General features: G+C 41.0%; 1 protein-coding gene across 1 annotated transcript in view; it reads right to left on the reverse strand.

Annotated features, from left to right (window-relative positions):
* Positions 1–521: 521 nt before the first annotated feature.
* Positions 522–22,115, reverse strand: part of apobb.1 (apolipoprotein Bb, tandem duplicate 1) — a 24,415-nt gene continuing 2,821 nt past the window's right edge. The window contains exons 4-28 of the mRNA XM_061987353.2: positions 21,248–21,393; positions 21,026–21,167; positions 20,771–20,923; positions 20,561–20,685; positions 20,396–20,481; positions 19,878–20,322; positions 19,680–19,788; positions 19,421–19,567; positions 18,785–18,996; positions 18,503–18,698; positions 18,248–18,427; positions 17,968–18,171; positions 17,719–17,886; positions 15,141–15,346; positions 14,891–15,073; positions 13,568–13,698; positions 13,269–13,479; positions 11,513–11,685; positions 8,915–9,075; positions 8,744–8,853; positions 8,288–8,661; positions 2,212–8,217; positions 2,013–2,124; positions 1,740–1,926; positions 522–1,659 (exon numbers count right to left, since the gene is read on the reverse strand). Coding sequence (XP_061843337.2) covers positions 694–1,659; positions 1,740–1,926; positions 2,013–2,124; positions 2,212–8,217; positions 8,288–8,661; positions 8,744–8,853; positions 8,915–9,075; positions 11,513–11,685; positions 13,269–13,479; positions 13,568–13,698; positions 14,891–15,073; positions 15,141–15,346; positions 17,719–17,886; positions 17,968–18,171; positions 18,248–18,427; positions 18,503–18,698; positions 18,785–18,996; positions 19,421–19,567; positions 19,680–19,788; positions 19,878–20,322; positions 20,396–20,481; positions 20,561–20,685; positions 20,771–20,923; positions 21,026–21,167; positions 21,248–21,393 — 11,133 coding nt within the window. The 3' untranslated portion in view covers positions 522–693. The remainder of the gene's footprint in view (positions 1,660–1,739; positions 1,927–2,012; positions 2,125–2,211; positions 8,218–8,287; positions 8,662–8,743; positions 8,854–8,914; positions 9,076–11,512; positions 11,686–13,268; positions 13,480–13,567; positions 13,699–14,890; positions 15,074–15,140; positions 15,347–17,718; positions 17,887–17,967; positions 18,172–18,247; positions 18,428–18,502; positions 18,699–18,784; positions 18,997–19,420; positions 19,568–19,679; positions 19,789–19,877; positions 20,323–20,395; positions 20,482–20,560; positions 20,686–20,770; positions 20,924–21,025; positions 21,168–21,247; positions 21,394–22,115) is intronic.

Below are 22,115 nucleotides of genomic sequence, written 5' to 3' on the forward strand. Positions count from 1 at the left end.
GCATTTCGCTTGAGTGTAAAATATGTCGATAGAGAGGGGGTGTGACATTCATATGTTGTAAATATTCAGTGTTTTATTGTTCATAGTTAATATTCCCACATTCTTTATTTTCATGTACATTCTGGGTGTCTCATTCAGTAAAAAAAATAAAAAAAATTCCATTCCTTTTAAGGCAGTCTGTCATAAAGTTTTTAGCATTCAATCAGACATTATTGTGAGGTTTTGTATTAGTGTTGTATTAGTGTTCCCTCTTGTCAAAGTAATTGCCAAGGCCTGGTCTAAGGTCTACTTATTAAAGACAAAAACCTCTGTCTATATGTGATTAATCGTGAAAATTATGAGTTACTTATGGACAAAATGTCATTAATGGCGATTAAATATTTTAATCATTTGACAGCCCTTGTTTGAATGTTTAGCTCTGGCTATGTCCTACTGCATTTGTTAAAACACAACCCATCAAATGGAGTTTGGTTTCAGTTGCCTTTGTCTTTTGTTTTTGGAATTGAAGAAACAAAAACATGTTTGGTTCATTTCAATATACTTTATTGACATTTGTTGTTCTTTCCGACTTTGTGAAATACAGACTGAACAATCTAATTTCCAACTCTCAGACTATGTATGTCCTACAAATGGATAAGTGTCCATACTGCTTCTTGACAGGTGACGGTGTTCGAAGCTAGTTCAGTTCTTTCATCACAGTCGGAATGTAAAGGGAAGGTCAATCTCCAGCATTCCAGGGGTGACTTTTACAATGCTTTGAGGGTCCTGTGAAGATTTTTCCAAGTACTCAAAAACAGCGATGTTGATTTGGTCCACTACATACATGAGTGTGTCCATAGTGTCGTCGTAGAGTGAAGTTACATTTTCAACAACTAACCCCATTAGTTTCAGAAGAGTGCGGTAGCTTTCGTTGATATTAATCAATATTTTGTCTAAGTAGTCTGACCCGATTGAGTCAACGAACTCCTGACACTTGTCAACAAGAGCTTTCAGGGTCTCGCCAATCTTCACCAGCACTGTGTCAAGAGTCTCCATGTTTTGGACAAAGTCCACTAGTCCATCAAAAATACCCTTGGCAGTTGTTTTTGTGTTTTCTAAGATCTGTCCTACTGTAACTGCATCACCAACTGGCATGCTGACTTTCACGGTACCGATGTTCAAAACAAAGATGTCATAGAAATAGACCATGTTCTCATAAACAAACTGGAGGGTTTGGTCTAGCATGGTAGCAATGGTGCTGGTCATCTTCTTTAGGACCTCAGGAAGCGTTGCCATATTGTCAGACCCTGGCAATTTGAACTTGGTCTCCCTCAGGAATCTGATGATGGCATCCAAGGCAGCCTGGATGGTTTTCTGGTACTGAACAATGCTATTTTTGAAAAGGACTGACACCTCGCTCATCCCGAGATCGTAGTTGATGGCAGCATCATAGACATCGCTAATACGGTTCACAACAACGTTCTTCAACTGCTCCACGTTCCCTAGGATCTGATACTTGTTAGCGAACTCTGTGACAGCAAAGACGACAGAGGGGAGTCTCCTCTTGACTTCAGAGAGCACAATTTTGGGTGTCTCCATGTTGTAGACAATCTGGATCCTGTTGGCACCTTTGGAAGATGACTTAATGACCAAGATGTCTATATCAACATCTGGAGCAGTCTGTTGAAAATAGTGAGAAAAAGTCATTAAAAGAATACTTTTATTTAAGTTAACAATGTTACTAGCAGGTTACCACTCACAGGATAACGGCCATATACTCTTGCATTCATTTGAGAAGGAGCCTTGCCATTGAACTGCAAGCCTAGAAAGCCAATGGATGGTGCGGATACTGAGGCACTGAGACCATCTCTGCGAGCAGCATAACGGAGGTTGACATCTGTGAAAGTTTCACTGGTGATGTCCATGTTGAGGGTTTGGCGATAGACACTGAAACAGGGCAGATGATATATTGTAACACTGTTGTCCTGTGATTTTTCATCAATAAAAATATACAAACAAAGAAGTGAACTTACCTCATGGCTTGGTCAATTATGTGGTTGACATCCATGTTGAGGTCGGGATGTGTCAGAAGAAGCTTGTTGATCATGTTCAGAGCAGAATTCTCAAAAGATAGAGTGGAAGAAGCTATTGGGGAAAATGTTTTGTGAGATGGGAGCCATCACAACAAATATATGCATAATTATGATATTAGAATAAAGAATCTTAACCCACCATCAAGGTCATAGTCCAAGATGACAAAAGTGGAGGTTGCAGAGGACTTCAGTGTGCCTTTGACAATGTCAGCGGTTCCATCCAGTTGTACGTCCAGGTTTGAGGTGTACAGAGGGCTCACAAACTTCCCCTTATTAGAGATTTTCTGTCTGGGGATTGTTATGTCGGCCACAATTTTGTCCACAATGGTGAACTCACCCAGGCTGCTTGGCTGAGACAGATCCAACACGATATCGGCAGTCAGCGAGGATATCGGTGCAAAGTCAATGGTAGCCTGGCCAATATGCTTCCCATTGGTGTTGAAAGTAAACAGGTTGAGCTCGTTGTTGCTTGTCATCTTGAGCACAGCGTAAACACGACTGAGAGAGGCTTGCAAATCAAGACTGTCAATTAAATCGAAGTTGATGACTTTGGTGGTGCCATGGTTAAGCTTGACATCAGCAATGACCTTAGAGGTGGAACGTAGGCCATTATTCAGGAACAGACTAGCGTCACTATCCAGGACTCCTACTACTACATAGTCATCAAGCACTGTGCCATTCATGTTTGCCTTTGTTAATGCCTCAATGGAAACCTCTTCATTGGTAGCTTCCAGCTTCAGACTGTAGTCGCCGCTTGCTTTTCCAACAGTCTTTATCACAGGGATGTTGAAATCACCCTTCATGTTAAAGCTGGTTTGAACCTTGGCTTTGGCTTTGGTGTCCGCAACCAGTTGCTGATTCAACTCCAAGCTCAGAATGGGCAGTGAAATCCGTGCATTAGACGCCATAGTAGCAGAAGTTTCTAGAGTCTTAGTATTCATGCCGATGGTGCTGGCGTGGGTTCCTTCAATGTGACGATTTTCCAACGATAAAGAATTGGACAGTTTGATTCCTCTTCTGGTGGTCAGGCTGGTGGTGCCATCAAGCTTGGCTTTCAAGCTCTCAAACACAGAGGCAGTGGTAGCTCCAATACGGAATACAAGGTTATCAGACGCATACAGTCCAGTATTAACGTTTACATTAATTACAGAAGACTTAAAGGATAGCTCTGTGATCAGGTCACCCGGAGGAGGAATCTGGATGTGACCCATTATAACAGCAATGGGAGCAGTCTGCTTTTTCTGGTAAACAATCTTGGCATCTACGTCAACATCTTGTTTAGTCGTACCCAGGAGGTACTTCAATCCAGTCAGTTCATACAAGTTGATGTCACTGATTTCTGGTGTACGTAAGACGGCAAAGGGAATTTTTGTAGCAGGAATGCTGATAGGCTTATTGAGGAAGTCAAGATTTGCATTACCTCCCATTGCGATGAAAATCCCAGCCTCATTTTGGTTGTTGTCAACGGTAAAGTTGTAGGTCATTGCATCCTGATTCAGGCGAGCAAGGAAAATTGTGTTAAATTTCTGATTATTGGGTGTCAGAGTGGTGGAGTAATCGTTTTGCAAATCAATCTTAGCTGTTGGTGTTCCGTAGATTTGATTCCGACAATTTACTTTGTTTTGGACGTCTGCAAAGAACTTGAATGGAACGGCAGCGATGTTTATGCCATTAGAAATAACCCCACTGAATGATCCAATTAATTCAGTGTCATGGTTTGCTTTCAGCTCAACCCTTATCTTATCAAGATCGATACTTCCAGAGGATGAAATATGACTGGTCTTAATACTTGGGGTCTTCATCTCATTTAGGACATTAAACTTATAGAGCAGAGGGCTAACTTCTGCAGTTACTTGCTGTTTCATTGTCAAATGTTTAGATGCTGTGTCACCAGAGAAAGTTAGCGTGACAATGCTTGGACTGAGCGAAAGATACAAGGTGCTCTTGTGGTTGCCCTCCTCAGCAACAGACTTTCCATCATTGTTAACAGTTAGAGTGAGGGTGTAGGCGTTTTGGCGCATGATTGCTTTCTGGGTCATGGTGGCATCACTTCTGACCCCAACGAGTGGTAGGTCCACAAGGTGTTTATAGGTTGTATCAAGAGAAGCAGACATTCCCTGTTCCATGGCAATAAAGGCTATGTTCACAACATCAGCAGTGTAAATTGTAGTGTTAACTTTCACTGCAGTCTTTGCTTGGGCCTGGGCAGAAAGACCATAGAGCGATAGAGAGGCCTGATGATTAACAGCAAGAGCCACATGGTTGATCTTGATAACCTCTGCGAGAACAATTCGGCTCATTTTGGGCAGTGCAACTTGAGCACTTGAGTCAACTTTGTAATTGAGAATTTCAAAGCTGGGAGATGTGCCCTGGGAAGTAATTATGCCAGTGAACTGGGGATTCAGTGCTCTTGTGGTGGAGTTTTGGAACTCAGCGGATGTCTTGATAGTGTAGATGGGAGTGGTAAACTTGACCTCACCATGGAGTTTACCGAAGCAAGGGACGAGAATATCGCTTGGGATTGTTGGCAATTTGATCTCAGGAACCTTAAGAGACTCAACTAGCTTCTCTACAGGGAATTGTGGGATTGTAGGGAAGGAAATTTCAGGAATAGTAATTTCCGGGAAGTTAATTTCAGGCATGTAAGGAAGGTAGTTCAATTTCAGGTCTCCAAAAAATGTATCAATATCAAGCATTTGGATATTGAAGTTCAAGATAAAATCAATAACTTGGATGATTTTCTGCTTGATGTCATCAAAGGAAATGGTGGTGGCTTTAACAGTATGGACACCCAGGATTGTGAATTCAGGGATATCCAGCTGTGAAGGGAGCTCAACTTCCTCAAGTTTATCCATGTTGAAGGTCATGGGCGGTACCACAAGATCTGTGAGAGGAACAGTGAAAGATGGACTCTTCAGCTGATATTTCTTCAGTTCACCAAAGAGTGAGTCAACGATTTGCTGAATCTCACTGATGATATTTTGCTCAGGCATCACTGTCCTCATAGTCTCAATCACAACAGAATATATATCAGTGACAGCGTCCAAGACTTCATTGTAGCACTCTCCCACCATCCTCAGGAAGGAGGTAATCTCTTCTTTTATGTGGATATTTGTAACTTCTTCCTTTATATCTTCAATGAATTTCTTGATACTACCAAACATAACCTGGTCCATCAGTTCCTTTACAGATGTAATGATTGTGGCAACTTTGATTTCTCTCAGACGATCCATAATGTCTTTAACAGAGGTAAATACAACATTAAAGAAATGTTTTGCTGCTTCAAGTTTCTGGGGAATTTCAATAGCTTGTATGAGCTCATTAATGTAAACAGTACGGGCAGCCATGATATCATTGACATAATCCACAAACTCGTTGTAATTAAGGGACCTCAGCTTCTGCACCATGGATTCAATATAGGCCTGCAGGTGTCGAACTATATCCTTAGCCTCAGTGGATTTCAGGTAGTCGATAGCTGCCTGGAAGACTTGCTGGAATTTGGTTGCAATGTCTGCATCTCTCACCATATTGGCAATAGTGCTGAAGGTTTCCTTGATTCTAAACTGCTGGATGACCTCCACCAGTTTTTCCAAGATGGCCTGTACCTTTTTGTCAGCTTCCAACATTACAATGATCTCCTTGAGCTTTGCAGATACTATGTTGATCTTGCCAAGGATATCAAGTTCCTGGACCAGTTCCTTGATAAGCTCTGCGACATCATTGAATATATCTGTTGGAATCTGATTGACCAGTTCCTCAATGAAATAGTTAATGTTGAGGGATGCAATATTCTTTTTCAGCTCAGCAACAAAATCAGCAATGTCAAAGTTCTCAATGAAGATTTTCATCTCATCCAGGAAATACTGCAAAATAGTCGTGATTTCAAATTCGCTGTCAATATTTTGCAGGAATGCCAAACTGGTGCCTTTCAGTTGTTCGAGGTCTATCTGCTGGATAATACTCTTCATGGTATCCACAATGTACACAACCATTTGCTTGATGTTGTACTTCTTATCAATGGCTATCATTAGTTCCTGGATGTCTGAAAGGATGGTTTCAGCCAAGTTGCCATCGACAAGAAATTTCTTCATCATGGCAGCATAGTGTTTAACGTAAAGAGAGGTATCACTGACTAGTTTGCCAAAATTCACCCTCAGATTCATAAAAGCATCCTCCACGTACTTCATGGAGATAAGATCCATTTGGATAAAATCATTGAAGTACTCCTTCAACTGAATGACTTTGCCCTCAATGTTAAGTTGAGTGACAAACTCACCTACACGCCGAGGAAGTGCCTTTATGTCCTCATTGGCAAGGAAATCCTGCACAATTTCTGCAATATCAACTACAGCACCCTTGATGCCTTCCAAGAGGAGAGGCACATATTCTATCAGAGGGAAATTAATAATGTGACAGTTTGTGTTCTTGTCATACTTGAGGAAGCCTGAGACAGCAAATTCCTGTGTTTCTGCGGACTCCATGTTGATAATATTTGTAGAAATGGCAGAAGAAATGTCCATGCCGGTTCTCTCAGCGTTGTTGTAAACACTCATATCATGATTAAAAGCATGCTCATTCATTTTGGATTTTAAACTAAAGCTGGTCTTCTGTTCAACAGGAGAAAGAACAGTGTCCATCTTACTGTCAAATGTGGTCCCTAAGGAAAAGCCGTTATTCAGCTTCTGGGTCGCTGACGCACGGCATTCATGTGAGCTAGCAAAAGCCAAGGGCTGGGCTCTAAGGAGGAACTTTCCATACGTCTGCGCACTGTGCTTTCCATAAAAGTCCACATCTCCATCAGCGTTGAAGATGGCATCAAGGTTGAAGTCAAAAGGAACAATGCTGGAACGCAGGGAATGGTCGAAGCGCAGAAGCTGTGAGTTAAAGCGAGCATCGTTGGTGTACCTGGCAGCAAGACCAATAATTTCAAGCTCAGAATTATGGCTCATGCGAGTTCCAAAAAGTTTGCCAGTTGTGCTGCACTTGGCGTTGGCCATCATACTAGCAAAGTTAACCTGATACACGTGCGTGATCTCTTCCTCGTCGTAGTTGGCTTTCAGGCTTCCAGTCAAGTTTATGTCAGAAAGGTCTGCCTTCATCTGAGCCTTATTATTGAAGTTAGCAGCAAGAAGTTTCAGATTGTTGTTGATAACTGCAGATGCTTTATACATGGACAGGTCAATGACAATATCGTGGTCATAGGAGTTGGAAGGACTGCCCTGGGTTTTAGCCTTTGAGTTGAATTGCAACTTGGAGAGAGTCATGAGCAGATCATTGCTATTAGAAAATATGAGGTCAAACAATGACGCCTTATTGGTGATGATCATAGATGCCTTTTCAGGGTCTAGCCCAGCGGTGAAGGTGTTTTCTAGATACAATGGGCTCTGGAGGATGTTTGTTCCTGTTGTGGCTAAACCATCCTTGTCCAATTTTAGAGAGAATTTGTGGTTGGCCTCATTCTGCAGAAGCTTAATGGTGGCATCACTGTCTACAGTCAGGCCATTGATGTCAAGCGAGGAAGTCATCAAGGAGTAAACATTGTTTTCAGAGTGGTCTCCGTTTGTTTCAATTCGCAGAACAAATTTTCCGGCTCCAGCAGAAGCTTCAGCTTTGTTGGCGACGTACATACCGAATGCAAGGGCAGTGGAGCGGCACACCAGTGACAACTCGTTGTCCGCGAAGGAAATCACAGCATTGTGCTTCAGAGCCTCATTAAAGGCTTTGGTGTCAGAAGAAACTGAAAAGTGATCATCGGCAAAGTTTGCCTGAATGGTGTTTTCAACCTGAGCAATAGTTGAGTCAAACTTCACTAAAGAGTTCATTTTTGCTGTACGTCTGAATGGAAACATGTTGAAGGACTGATCTGAATATGTCCGGCCATGGAAGGGCCCAGCCTTGAATTTTCCGGCAAATGTGCTGTTGATTAAGAGTTTTTCGGTGTTGATTTCAGTCAGAGAGTTGTGGTCGATGTCAACATCAAGGCCAAACGGGCTTGTGGCTACAATCTTGCTGCTTGATTTCACATTAACTTGGTCAGTGATGGTTGCATCCTCAGCAAAATTGAAACTGGCTTCAATGAATTTGTGAGACAGAGAGCCTTTCATCTGGGCCTTGAGTGAATCAGTGGTGGCCACCATGCCAGAGCCTTAATGAAAAGCAAAATAAAAGTAGTTTTAGGCACTGTTGAATATCAAATAATAATAAATCTTGGTTACCTTCAATCTTAACTGAGAGGATTTCAAAAGGCGAGCTTCCTTTCACACCAAAATGGGCGGAGTAGCTTGGAGCATCCACAACGTCCTTACCGACTGCCATTGAGGCATCCATGTTGTACAGATTGCTTTTCACCACGGTTGAAACGTCAGCTTTGCCAAAAAGAGGAATACTTAAACTGAGGCTCTCGGGCACAACAAGCTCCGGAATTGGAATCTTTCTGGAGGCGACCTCCAGCCCCAACTCAGGCAGCGACAAGTGAGGTGTAGTTAAAGCTGGTGGGAAGTTGAGCTCCACGGTTGACTTCCCTCCAAGAGGCAGAGGGATGGCGATGGTAAAGTGATCTTTGTTGAAATAATACACAGCCTTTGTTTCACTGTTAGAAGAATACAAGTTATTACAAAGTGTTTTTAATAAAACAATTTTCAATTAACGTGTGCTGTTTTCTCCGCACTTACGTGTTCAGGAACAGTGTCTCTGGCAGGGAAATCTCTGGCATATCTGGTACTCTGAAGTTCTGAATGTAAGGGAGGTCATCCCCGTACTTCTCCATGTAGTTGTTTGCTGCCTAAGAGAACATTTAACAATATAAGCTTTGTTTTACACTACGTTTTTTTTATATATCTTACCTCCCCGAACTTCTTGAAGATGTGAGAGACCTTCATGTCAGTCTCTCCCACCTGTGTGTCGAGTAGATCGTATGCGTACTTCTCAAATACATCAGAAATTGGCGGAAAGGTAGCGGCGGTTTTGGCATCAGACTTGAACTCGATGGCAACCTTGTTGGCATCTGGGAAAAGGCTCAAGTTAACATTAGCACTTAAACCCTTTAGGGTTTTCAAAATTAACTGAATAGGTTTATTTTTTTGTCAGCTAACTCTTCAAAATATGTACCGTACTTTTCGGAGTATAAGTCGCTCCGGAGTATAAGTCGCATCGGCCGAAAATGCATAATAAAGAAGGAAAAAAACATATAAGTCGCACAGGGGCCGTATTTATCAAGCGTCTTAGAGTGCCATTTTACCCTTAAGTCCTGAGAATTTGCGAAATATAGTCCTACTCTCAAACTTAAGAATACAAGCTATTTATCAACTTTCTTAAAGGGGAACATTATCACCAGACCTATGTAAGCGTCAATATACCTTGATGTTGCAGAAAAAAGACCATATATTTTTTTAACCGATTTCCGAACACTAAATGGGTGAATTTTGGCGAATTAAACGCCTTTCTATTATTCGCTCTCGGTGCCTCGTCTGAGCTGCTGTGACTTAGATTACCCTAGTAACTAATTAGATTACCATAGTAACTAGTATGTCATGCAAAAGCGCAGATTCAAACCATGGAAATACTTTGTATAGTTCAAGACTTACGGCCATTAGAAAACATCACTGCACATCATAATGGCAGCTACAGTTTCCATTTTAGAGATCTAAAAAAAATGTGGGGGAATGTCCGGGAGGCCAGATTGAAAAGCTTAATGGGCCGCCCAGGTCTGACAGATCGTTTTCAAGTTTTCAATCCCATTAAAGGGGAACATTATCACCAGACCTATGTAAGCGTCAATATATACTTTGATGTTGCAGAAAAAAGACCATATATTTTTTTAACCGATTTCCGAACTCTAAATGGGTGAATTTTGGCGAATTAAACGCCTTTCTATTGTTCGTTCTCGGAGCGATGACGTCTCATCGGGAAGCAATCCGCCATTTTCTCACTTTCGTCGGTGTGTTGTCGGAGGGTGTAACAACACGAACAGGGATGGATTCAAGTTGCACCAGTGGCCCAAAGATGCGAAAGTGGCAAGAAATTGGACGAAATTTGTTCAAAATACGAGGGTGTGGGGAAAGCCGACGAAATGGTCAGTCGTTTGTTCCGCACACTTTACCGACGAAAGCTATGCTAACGACAGAGATGGCAATAATGTGTGGATATCCTGCGACACTCAAAGCAGATGCATTTCCAACGATAAAGTCAAAGAAATCTGCCGCCAGACCCCCATTGAATTAATTATTAATGCCAAACAAACACATACCAATCGTTGGTTAGAAGGCGATCTCCGAATTCGTCCTCGCTTTCTCCCGTGTCGCTGGCTGTCGTGTCGTTTTCGTCGGTTTCTCTTGCATACAATTCAAACCGATATGGCTCAATAGCTTCAGTTTCTTCTTCAATTTCGTTTTCGCTACCTGCCTCCACACTACAACCATCCGTTTCAATACATGCGTAATCTGTTGAATTGCTTAAGCCGCTGAAATCCGAGTCTGAATCCGAGCTAATGTCGCTATATCTTGCTGTTCTACCCGCCATGTTTGTTTGTATTGGCATCACTGTGTGACGTCACAGGAAAATGGACGGGTGTATATAACGATGGTTAAAATCAGGCACTTTGAAGCTTTTTTTTAGGGATATTGCGTGATGGGTAAAATTTTGAAAAAAACTTCGAAAAATAAAATAAGCCACTTGGAACTGATTTTTAATGGTTTTAACCCTTCTGAAATTGTGATAATGTTCCCCTTTAATTATGAGACACAATGGTGTCAAAATCTTGATTATTTTTTTTTCATGCTAGATGTAAGAAATTATTACTTTTAAAAAAGTAGTTTTATACTTGTGAGTGTTGATGACACAGCTTTGCAACAGTTGATATTCTAGTTTCAAGCATGTTTTACTCAATATAGGTCATCAAATCTCAGAAACCCTTAAAACAAGTAAAACTCTCTAACAGAAAATCTGCTTAGTGAGAAGAATTATCTTATCAGACAGAAAATAAGCAAATATCACCCTTATTTGAGATATTTAATCTTACTTAGATTTCAGTTTTTGCAGTGTGAAGACAAATAAATGTGTGCATTTTTAAATAAGACCAACATTTTTTAGAGTATAATAAGTCTCTTATTCTTTTCAATAACATTGTTACTCTGAAGCTAACCAATAAATAAAATACTTCGTACCTTTAATGCGACTTCTTGAATAGGTTGGACGGATTAAAATGCATGAGAATGTTTTATATTTTGAACATTATTTTTAACACTGAATACCAGCGGAATTATTCATTACTTATGTTAAGTAATGTCAGCTAAGATTTATCTGAGAGCCAGATGCAGTCATCAAAAGAGCCACATCTGGCTCGAGAGCCATAGGTTCCCTACCCCTGGTGTAGATGAAAGTCCCGGTTTGGAACAATGTCAATATTGTATTATTGGGCAGGAAGCATGAGGGAAAAACATTACCATATTTCATCGTGAGCGCCTGCTTGGATGCAGCCTCCATGACCTTAATGTCACTCTTGAGTTCCAATTCCGTCTCTCCGTCTCGCTTCATGTTCGCTGTGACCGAGGCGTCAACTTTGAGTACGGGGATCAGAAGCTGCATTTGCAGCATACCTTTCTTCATGGTCTCAAGACTGAAAGAAACCTCCAAAAGTTAGACTGTGAACTACAAACCCCGTTTCCATATGAGTTGGGAAATTGTGTTAGATGTAAATATAAACGGAATACAATGATTTGCAAATCATTTTCAACCCATATTCAGTTGAATACACTACAAAGACAAGATATTTGATGGTTTTTTTTGCAAATAATAATTAACTTAGAATTTCATGGCTGCAACACGTGACAAAGTAGTTGGGAAAGGGCATGTTCACCACTGTGTTACATCACCTTTTCTTTAAACAACACTCAATAAACGATTGGGAACTGAGGAAACTAATTGTTGAAGCTTTGAAAGTGGAATTCTTTCCCATTCTTGTTTTATGTAGAGCTTCAGTCGTTCAACAGTCTGGGGTCTCCGCTGTCGTATTTTACGCATTTTACATTTTCGATGGGAGACAGGTCTGGACTGCAGGCGGGCCAGGAAAGTACCCGCACTCTTTTTTTACGAAGCCACACTGTTGTAGCACGTGCTGAATGTGGCTTGGCATTGTCTTGCTGAAATAAGCAGGGGCGTAGATGTTAGCATATGTTGTTCCAAAACCTGTATGTACCTTTCAGCATTAATGGTGCCTTCACAGATGTGTAAGTTACCCATGCCTTGAGCACTAATGCACCCCCATACCATCACAGATGCTGGCTTTTGAACTTTGCGTCGATAACAGTCTGGATGGTTCGCTTCCCCTTTGGTCCGGATGACACGATGTCGAATATTTCCAAAAACAATTTGAAATGTGGACTCGTCAGACCACAGAACACTTTTCCACTTTGCATGAGTCCATCTTAGATGATCTCGGGCCCAGAGAAGCCGGCGGCGTTTCTGGATGTTGTTGATAAACGGCTTTCGCTTTGCATAGTAGAGTTTTAACTTGCACTTACAGATGTAGCGACCAACTGTATTTAGTGACAGTGGTTTTCTGAAGTGTCCCTGAGCCCATGTGGTGATATCCTTTAGAGATTGATGTCAGTTTTTGATACACTGCCGTCTGAGGGATCGAAGGTCACAGTCATTCAATGTTGGTTTCCGGCCATGCCGCTTACGTGGAGTGACTTCTCCAGATTCTCTGAACCTTTTGATGATATTATGGACCGTAGATGTTGAAATCCCTAAATTTCTTGCAATTGCACTTTGAGAAACGTTCTTCTTAAACTGTTTGACTATTTGCTCACGCAGTTGTGGACAAAGGGGTGTACCTCGCCTCATCCTTTCTTGTGAAAGACTGAGCATTTTATACCCAATCATGGCACACACCTGTTCCCAATTAGCCTGCACACCTGTGGGATGTTCAAAATAAGTGTTTGATGAGCATTCCTCAACTTTATCAGTATTTATTGCCACCTTTCCCAACTTCTTTGTCACGTGTTGCTGGCATCAAATTCTAAAGTTAATGCATTTGCAGTTTGAACATCAAATATGTTGTCTTTGTAGCATATTCAACTGAATATGGGTTGAAAATGATTTGCAAATCATTGTATTCCGTTTATATTTACATCTAACACAATTCCCCAACTCATATTGAAACGCATGATAATCCTCCATGAGTGCTCAATTTCTTACTTGGCTCGGCCAATCAGGGAAAGCTCAGGGACATTTTGGTTGATGAGATCCAAAGAGATTGAGTGGGTTCCTTTGCCTTTGGTGTTGCCATTGACAAAGCCCAGCCTCAATCCAGCATCCACATCATAGTCAGGGATCTGGATGTCCGCTGTGACCATGTTCTTCCTTCTGTTGTATTTCATGACTGCTCTCGCCTCTGTGGGCTCTGTACCTGTTGTTGCCCCACCGAGACAATAATGTCATTTCACAGAAGCTATGGGCCATGCAGAAGTTGGGTTCTGGTGTGCAGACGGACGTACCTTCAGCTCGCAGAATGAACTTCAGAGCGTCCACCTTATGCTTTCCCTCTTCTCCCTCTTTAAGGAGCTCATAGGCAAGAGTGGCGGTGTACTCGGTGATTTCACCCGTAGGATGGAGCTCCAGGGAAAACCTATCGAGAAATCACTTAACGGATTAGTTGTGTTAACCCCCTATGGGTTGTGCTCAAAATGCTCAGGCAGCATTGCTAACATTAGCATGCTAACTTTTTTTTAGCCCATTTTGCAGTCGAACGCCTCAGACTCATAGGACTTGACACAATGTTAGCGTGCTAATGTTCAGATGCTAAAATGCTAACTATTTTAGTCAATTTTGCAGCAAAGTCATATGATTTGGTACTTCACACATGCGAACCGTTGGCATGCTAATGTTAGCATTGTTGCATGCTACCTTTTTTTTTAAACCAATTTTACACTTCAGAGTCCTATAACTTGGTACCTGGCACATGTTAACGTTAGCACTCTAGCACGGTAACTTTCTTAGGCCATTTTACAGTCGAACACCTCGAGTCATATAACTCGGTAACTGTTAGCATGCTAACGTTCAGATGCTAGAATGCTAACATTAACGTGCTAACTATTTTAGTAAATTTTGCGGAAAATTCATATGATTTGGTACTTCACACATGTGAACCGTTGGCATGCTAATGTTAGCATTGTTGCATGCTACCTTTTTTTTTTAAACCAATTTTACACTTCAGAGTCCTATAACTTGGTACCTGGCACATGTTAACGTTAGCACTCTAGCACGGTAACTTTCTTAGGCCATTTTACAGTCGAACACCTCGAGTCATATAACTCGGTAACTGTTAGCATGCTAACGTTCAGATGCTAGAATGCTAACATTAACGTGCTAACTATTCTAGTAAATTTTGCAGAAAATTCATATGATTTTGTACTTCACACATGCAAACTGTTAGCATGCTAATGTTAGCATTGTTGCATACTAACTTCTTTTTTTTTGTGTGCCAATTGTATACCCTAGAGTCCTATAACTTGGTACCTGGCACATGTTAACATTAGCATTTTAGCATGGCAATTTTCTTAGGCCATTTTACAGTCGAACACCTCGAGTCATATAGCTTGGTACTTGATACATGCTAACTGTTACTATTATTAATACTTGCAATTTTTACTTCATTTAGCACTCGTTATTTGGATCTTAGTACATCAGGCCTTTGGTGTGCATGTTTTGATAAATTGTCACACTTTTGTGTGCCGATTTTCAGGATGAGAGGGTTGAATCACACAAACAAATGCATATAGTCTTCACAGTAAATTTCGGTGTTTTTAGGGATTACTCACTTGCTGTCACCCGTAAAGGGGAAGTATGGGGTTTTCTCTTGGGAGAAAGCATCCATGTACTCAAGAGCAGTGCAGTATTTCATTCCAGCAAAGGCGGAGGTGCATTTGCTATCATCGACCTTGTTTGATACCATTGTGGGGAGCGTCATGACCTTCGAGCCACTCACTGCCACCAGGTTGTTTCTAAATTGGGGAGACAGTTGAGTTAAAATCCACATTTTTATCAATATTCACTTCATTCGTGGCTTACGTCATTTTAATGAGCTTGGTCGGGCTTCTTGGGGCAGGAATGGTCAGCTTGACATTGTCTTGTCCCATAGAGATCTTGGCCTGAAGGCCACTCTCGTGGAAAATGTTGGTGTGCATCTCCAATCCAGAGTGGACATATTCAGGAATGTAGGCTCCAACACGGGTTGCGAACTCAACGCCGGCAGAGGGCATGAAAGTCACTTCACTCTGTGGTAGAAAACATAGAAAGATGTAGCTAAAACAAGCGACCGACAATATCTTTAAAACTAGATTAGTTTTTTCCTTAATATGACAGTAAAGTTCGTAGAATCCTGAGATAATGCAAAAAAAACCCATTTATTCAAGCATAACTCCTAAACCAAACATGCGATATGTCTAATAATGCCTGTATTAATGTATCTTTGTGAGTTTTACTAGAAACATGTGCTTTTGTAAGAATTGCAAACACAAAAAAATCGTTTTTTACTCAGTAGGACAGTAATGTTCTTAGAATCCTGAGATAATACGAAAAAAGCAATACAAAATGTATTCAAACAACTCCTAAACTAAATATGCAATATGTCTAATAATGCCTGTATTAATGTATCTTTGTGAGTTTTACAAGAAACGTGCTTTTGTAAGGTTTGCAAACACAACAATTTGTTTTTTACTAAATATGACAGTAATGTTCTTAGATTCCTGAGATAAGGCGAAAAAAGCAATACAAATGTATTCAAACTCCTAAACCAAATATGCAATATGTCTAATAATGCTTGTATTAATCTCTTTGTAAGTTTTACTAGAAACGTGCTTTTGTAAGGTTTGCAAACACAACAATTTGTTTTTTACTCAATATGACAGTAATGTTCTTAGATTCCTGAGATAATGCGAAAAAAGCAATAAAAATGTATTCAAACAACTCCTAAACCAAACATGCAAAATGTCTAATAATGCCTGTATTAATGTATATTTGTGAGTTGTACTAGAAACATGTGCTTTTGTAAGGTTTGCAAACACAAAAAATAGTTTTTTACTCAATATGACAGTAATGTTCTTAGAATCCTGAGATAATGCGAAAAAAGCAATAAAAATGTATTCAAACAACTCCTAAACCAAACATGCAAAATGTCTAATAATGCCTGTATTAATGTATATTTGTGAGTTTTACTAGAAACGTGCTTTTGTAAGGTGTGCAAAAAGAAAAAATAGTTTTTTACTCCATAGGACAGTAATGTTCTTAGAATCCTGAGATAATGCGAAAAAAGTAATAAAAAATGTATTCAAGCATAACTCCTAAACCAAACATGCAATGTCTAATAATGCCTGTATTAATCTATCTTTGTAAGTTTTACTAGAAACGTGCTTTTGTAAGGTTCGCAAACACAACAATTTGTTTTTTTACTCAATATGACAGTAATGTTCTCAGATTTCCTGAGATAATGTGAAAAAAGCAATACAAAATGTATTCAAACAACTCCTAAACCAAACATGCAACATGTCTAATAATGCCTGTATTAATGTATCTTTATGAGTTTGACTAGAAACATGTGCTTTTGTAAGGTTTGCAAACATAAAAAAATAGTTTTTTACTCAATAGGACAGTAATGCTCTTAGAATCCTGAGACAATGCGAAAAAAGCATTACAAAATCTATTCAAACAACTCCTAAACCAAACATGCAATATGTCTAATAATGCCTGTATTAATGTATCTTTGTGAGTTTTACTAGAAACATGTGCTTTTGTAAGGTTTTCAAACACAAACATGTGTTTTTTACTCAATATGACAGTAATGTTCTTAGATTTCCTGAGACAATGCAAAAAAAGCAATACAAATTTATTGAAACAACTCCTAAACCAAATATGCAATACATCTAATAATGCCTGTATTAATGTTTATATGAGAGTTGTACTAGAAACATGTGCTTTTGTAAGGTTTCCAAACACAAAAAATAGTTTTTTACTCAATATGACAGTAATGTTATTAGAATCCTGAGATAATGCGAAAAAAGCAACACAAAATGTATTCAAACAACTCCTAAACCAAACATGCAATATGTCTAATAATGCCTGTATTAATGTATCTTTGTGAGTTTTACTAGAAACATGTGCTTGTGTAAGGTTTCCAAACACAAAAAATAGTTTTTTACTCAATATGACAGTAATGTTCTTAGAATCCTGAGACAATGCGAAAAAAGCAATACAAAATGTATACAAACAACTCCTAAACCAAACATGCAATATGTCTAATAATGCCTGTATTAATGTATCCTTGTGAGTTTTACTAGAAACATGAGCTTTTGTAAGGTTTGCAAACACAAAAATGTGTTTTTTACTCAATATGACAGAAATGTTCTTAGAATCTTGAGACAATGCGAAAAAAGCAATACAAAATGTATTCAAACAACTCCTCAACCAAACATGCAATATGTCTAATAATGCCTGTATTAATGTATATTTGTGAGTTTTACTAGAAACATGTGCTTTTGTAAGGTTTGCAAACACAAAAATGTGTTTTTTACTCAATATGACAGAAATGTTCTTAGAATCCTGAGATAATGCGGAAAAAAACTATAAAAATATATTGAAGCATAAGAATTACCATGTCCCGAGAGATCTTGATTCCAGCTTTGATACCAGGAGTGAAGGTTCCGGACAGTGCGATTTTAAGAGGCACACCACTGAGAGTAGGCAGGAAAAATTCATTGTCCATGAAGATATAGTGAGCAAAGATGGTGTTGTCTGCTTTTGTGATCAGTCCCCTCAACAGCTGCACAAATAAATGTCAAAATTAAATCACATCGATAATAAATCTGACTCTGTTCTCCTCAAACCAGGTTTCTTTCCTTACATCAACAGGGAACATCTTCAGCATGTTCTCAATCACCATGGCCGCACCAGAAGTCATCTCTCCCATTTCGTTGCTCTTCAGATATCCCAACTCATTTCCCAACAATCTCAGATACACCATCGCCTCAGGAGACTTTGAGATCTCCAGCTTTCTCATGAGCTGGTTGAGGTTCTGCCCAACTTCCTTCATCAAGTTCTGAGTGACCTAAACAAACAAGTCGTTTTTAAAAAATACATCCGCAGTGAAGTTATGTTTAGCCTGGTGGTTAGAATTCAAATACCTGCATCTTCATCTCAGCATTCTTCAATGACGGAATGAAGCTTTGTACGATCTCCCTGATTCTGAGTGGCATGTTATTAGAGACAAAGTACATCGTCTTCAGCGCAGTGTCGGGGAAAAATCCATTGTCGCCAAACAGAGCCTCAACGGTTGGTTCAAAGCCTTCACCCGCCATACCGACCTGTAAAGGTTATCACAAATAACAGGTTGACCTAATCAGATTTCCTGTGACATTTTTTCAGTCTTGATCACTTGCCTCCATCATGTCAACGTCGAAGCCAAATGCCCTGAGGGTCATTTCCAGCATGGCCTCTTTGGGCAGGTAGCTTGTACCCTCGAAGATCATATTTCCCTCCACAGATCCAAGGCGGTAGTTACGGGAAAACTTGATGGGGTCCATGATGGATCCAATTTCGTTGTCCTGGAGGGCATCACGAATCTTCTGTCTGAGTCTTTGCAAGAAAACCAAGATACAGTTATACCTCTGACCAAATTGTTCGTCGCACTCTGCAATCACACCCAATAATTGATCACTTACTCTTCAGTTTCAGGTTCACTTGCAGACAAAATATTGGTGATATGGGACACTACGAAGCTCTTGAATTGCGTATTTTCCTCAGTGGGCAAGACGGTGGCCAGCTGTGCCAGCTCACTTGGCAGTGGGTTCTTCATAAGTATGAGATATGCAGCAGTTCTCTTTTGCACGGGGCTGGTGTTGTCCAAAAGGACCTCGGTGAGAACTGTTCGTCCCTGTTATAAAACAATTACAAATTAGCATGCATTATAACCATTATAGCCTCACGATCCTAGAACCAATATGCGACACCATGACGACAATAAAAATAAAACAAGGGCGCCAGGAGCGTATCAATAATCATATGATAAGGTTTAATATAGTTCACCATATGATTACATCGTCACACTCCTAATAACCAATTATTCCATCCCCTCTTGAATACTGTAATGACCCAAAATACTACCCCTTTTTAAAGACCTGTTTCTTGAAAAATCATGTCCATGTGTCACGGCTCTGACTCGCTTGGGGATAATTATTGTGTGCCACTGCTGGTTTGCATGTACAGAATACATCTGTACAACCTAAATATCAGACGATTCTGTCTTTTTAGGCCCTTATATTTATGTCAATACGATAATTAAAAAAATGTTGACTTGCCTCATCTGGGATGGGAGTCAGCCTGTAAACCTGGATGGCGGCTTGCTGCACTGCAAGAGAAGCTTCTGGTTGGTTCACACACTGGAGAACTGAAGCTCTGAGTGCAGGACTGGCAGGAACAACAGCAGGAGCCATGTTCCCAATAACCTAGATGGACAACACCAATGCAATTTCTTATTGTACAGAATGCAACTGCAGAGAGGGTTAATGGTTCCATGTCAAACATGTCATTGAATTGACACCTAGGTTAGATACCTACCCTCAAAGTCAGGAAAGCGTTATCACCAGAGCAGTCACCCAAATGGGCTGCCATGAACTCCGCAACAGAGTGAATCTCAGGGATTAGTTTGCCTTCCGTTTTGTAGAACCTGTGATGAAAAAATAAACACTGGTTTGCAGCCATTCAATCCCATTTGAGAGTCACCTGTGTAAATTGAATAAAAGTAACATCACTTACCTCTTGACAACGTTGCTTAGAGCATACATGATAGGCTTGCTCGGCTTGTATTTGGCCATTTCCAGCATGTCATTGATCAAGAGGGCCGAAGGATTGGAAACGAGCCCCAGTGCAAAAACGGTGGCGTCAACCTCGAGGGATGTGGTCTCAAAGCTCCTAAGGATCTGCATGATAGCACTGCTGCACTCTGGAGTTCCGCACTGGGCCATAACTTGGTAGGTCAGGACACGGGACACTTCTAGGGATTCAGGAATGGCGGTGCGCAGCGTTTCTTTCTTCATTCCACGGACCATGGTAACGATCTGATGGAAGAGGTGAGCCCTCCTTTCACCGTCCGTCTCGGGCAGAGTGGCCAGCTCTCTTAGGAGATCCAGATAAAAATCTTTGTTCTGGACAAACGCCTTGTGTTCAACAGTGTCCATGTGAAGAGACTTGGCAGTATCACCTGTGATTGCATTGTTCGAGTCAGGGGTTTTGCGTTGGAGTTGAGAGTTCAACATTTTAAGTTATAAGCTTACTGTGGTCAAAGACTCTGTCATTGTGAGTAGAAATCTGAACCAGGGTCAGCTTTTGCTTTCCAATGTTGGTAACTCCATATTCTCCCCTAGAAATAACAAAACACTACATTAGTTTCCACATTGAGGCAGAGAAGATGCTATATGGTATGCAAAATTTGGATTTACTTGTGGGAAAACGGGATCAGGATGTGCTTCTCCGTGCACGACCCAAAGGTCACGTGTTTCTGGTCATTGTCAAACTTGTAGTCGCAATTCTGTGAGCTTCTGACCAGCTGGGCAAGCGGGTAATGCTGATGACGAAGAAGATGACACCAGTTTTGAATGTCTGTCGCTTATTATCCTTTTCCTGTGGACATTGGTTTTTGGATGTCTTACCATGCCAGAGATGAGCGCCAAGGGGCTGGTGTGATCTCTCACTGGGACAAATTGGTCACATGAGGACAGATCCCTTTCCAGGCTGATGTCAGTTGCAATGTCCTGTTTGGCGTTGACTTTGTAGTAGGTTCTGCACAAACCGTGGATCGATGGCTGAAATATACCACAAAGACATATTAAGCATGCTTTATGATATAATGCACTGCTAATTTTAATTGAATACTCTCATTGTTTTGCCCAAGGAAATCGCTGTACCATGATATTTTCCTGGTCCTCCTTAATCACAGCCACAGCCAGCGCTGAAATGATACCCCTTTTGATGTTCAGGATGTTGGTTGTCTCACCTTCCTCAGCATACAGTTTCACTTTAGAGCCACCCTCAATCTTCAGAGGATATCTAAAAGACCACAGAGAATACATGTATCATGATATGTGTTGATTTGGCTCGAAGGTAGACGTCACCCTGCCATCTCGTACCTCTCCATTTCTGCAGCAAAGGCATCGGAACTTGGGGATACATCAAACACAGGGTTGCCATCTGAATCCATGGCTGTCACCTCTGTCAGGCTACAGCCGGTGGTGCGTACAATAAACCTGCACGCTTGTGGAACTTCGATTTCAACCTAAAACGGGAGACCAATTTTCTTTATGTCACATGTAACATCGAGAGAGAAAACCATTGAGTGAGGAGGATGAGGAACAGTGGCCATTTCCGAATAATCAGGGAGAGAACCATTAAATCCGGGAGATAATGTCGTGGCCGTTAATAAGTGCCTCTCTGACTTTCTTCCTGACAACTCACCCAATGAGTGACCATAAATTAATGGCCATTTTTTTTACAGCCGGAGTAGGGCAGTCCATCCATTTTCTACCGCTTATTCCCTTTAGGGTCGCGGGGGGCGCTGGAGCCTATCTCAGCTACAATCGGGCGGAAGGCGGGGTACACCCTGGACAAGTCGCCACCTCATCACAGGGCCAACACAGATAGACAGACAACATTCACACTCACATCCACACACTAGGGTCAATTTAGTGTTGCCAATCAACTTATCCCCAGGTGCATGTCTTTGGAAGTGGGAGGAAGCCGGAGTACCCGGAGGGAACCCACGCAGTCACGGGGAGAACATGCAAACTCCACACAGAAAGATCCCGAGCCCGGGATTGAACCCAAGACTACTCAGGACCTTTGTATTGTGAGGCAGATGCACTAACCCCTCTGCCACCGTGAAGCCCCGGAGTAGGGCAGTGCCCCACCAAATCCAACGGAATGGCAAAGACTTGCTGTGTTGTCTGATATGTAGCTTTGCCCGAGTGGTTGGTTGGTTCTCAGAAAAGACTGCTCTTA

The sequence above is a fragment of the Nerophis lumbriciformis genome, linkage group LG26 (assembly GCF_033978685.3).
Source record: "Nerophis lumbriciformis linkage group LG26, RoL_Nlum_v2.1, whole genome shotgun sequence".
NCBI lineage: Eukaryota > Metazoa > Chordata > Actinopteri > Syngnathiformes > Syngnathidae > Nerophis > Nerophis lumbriciformis.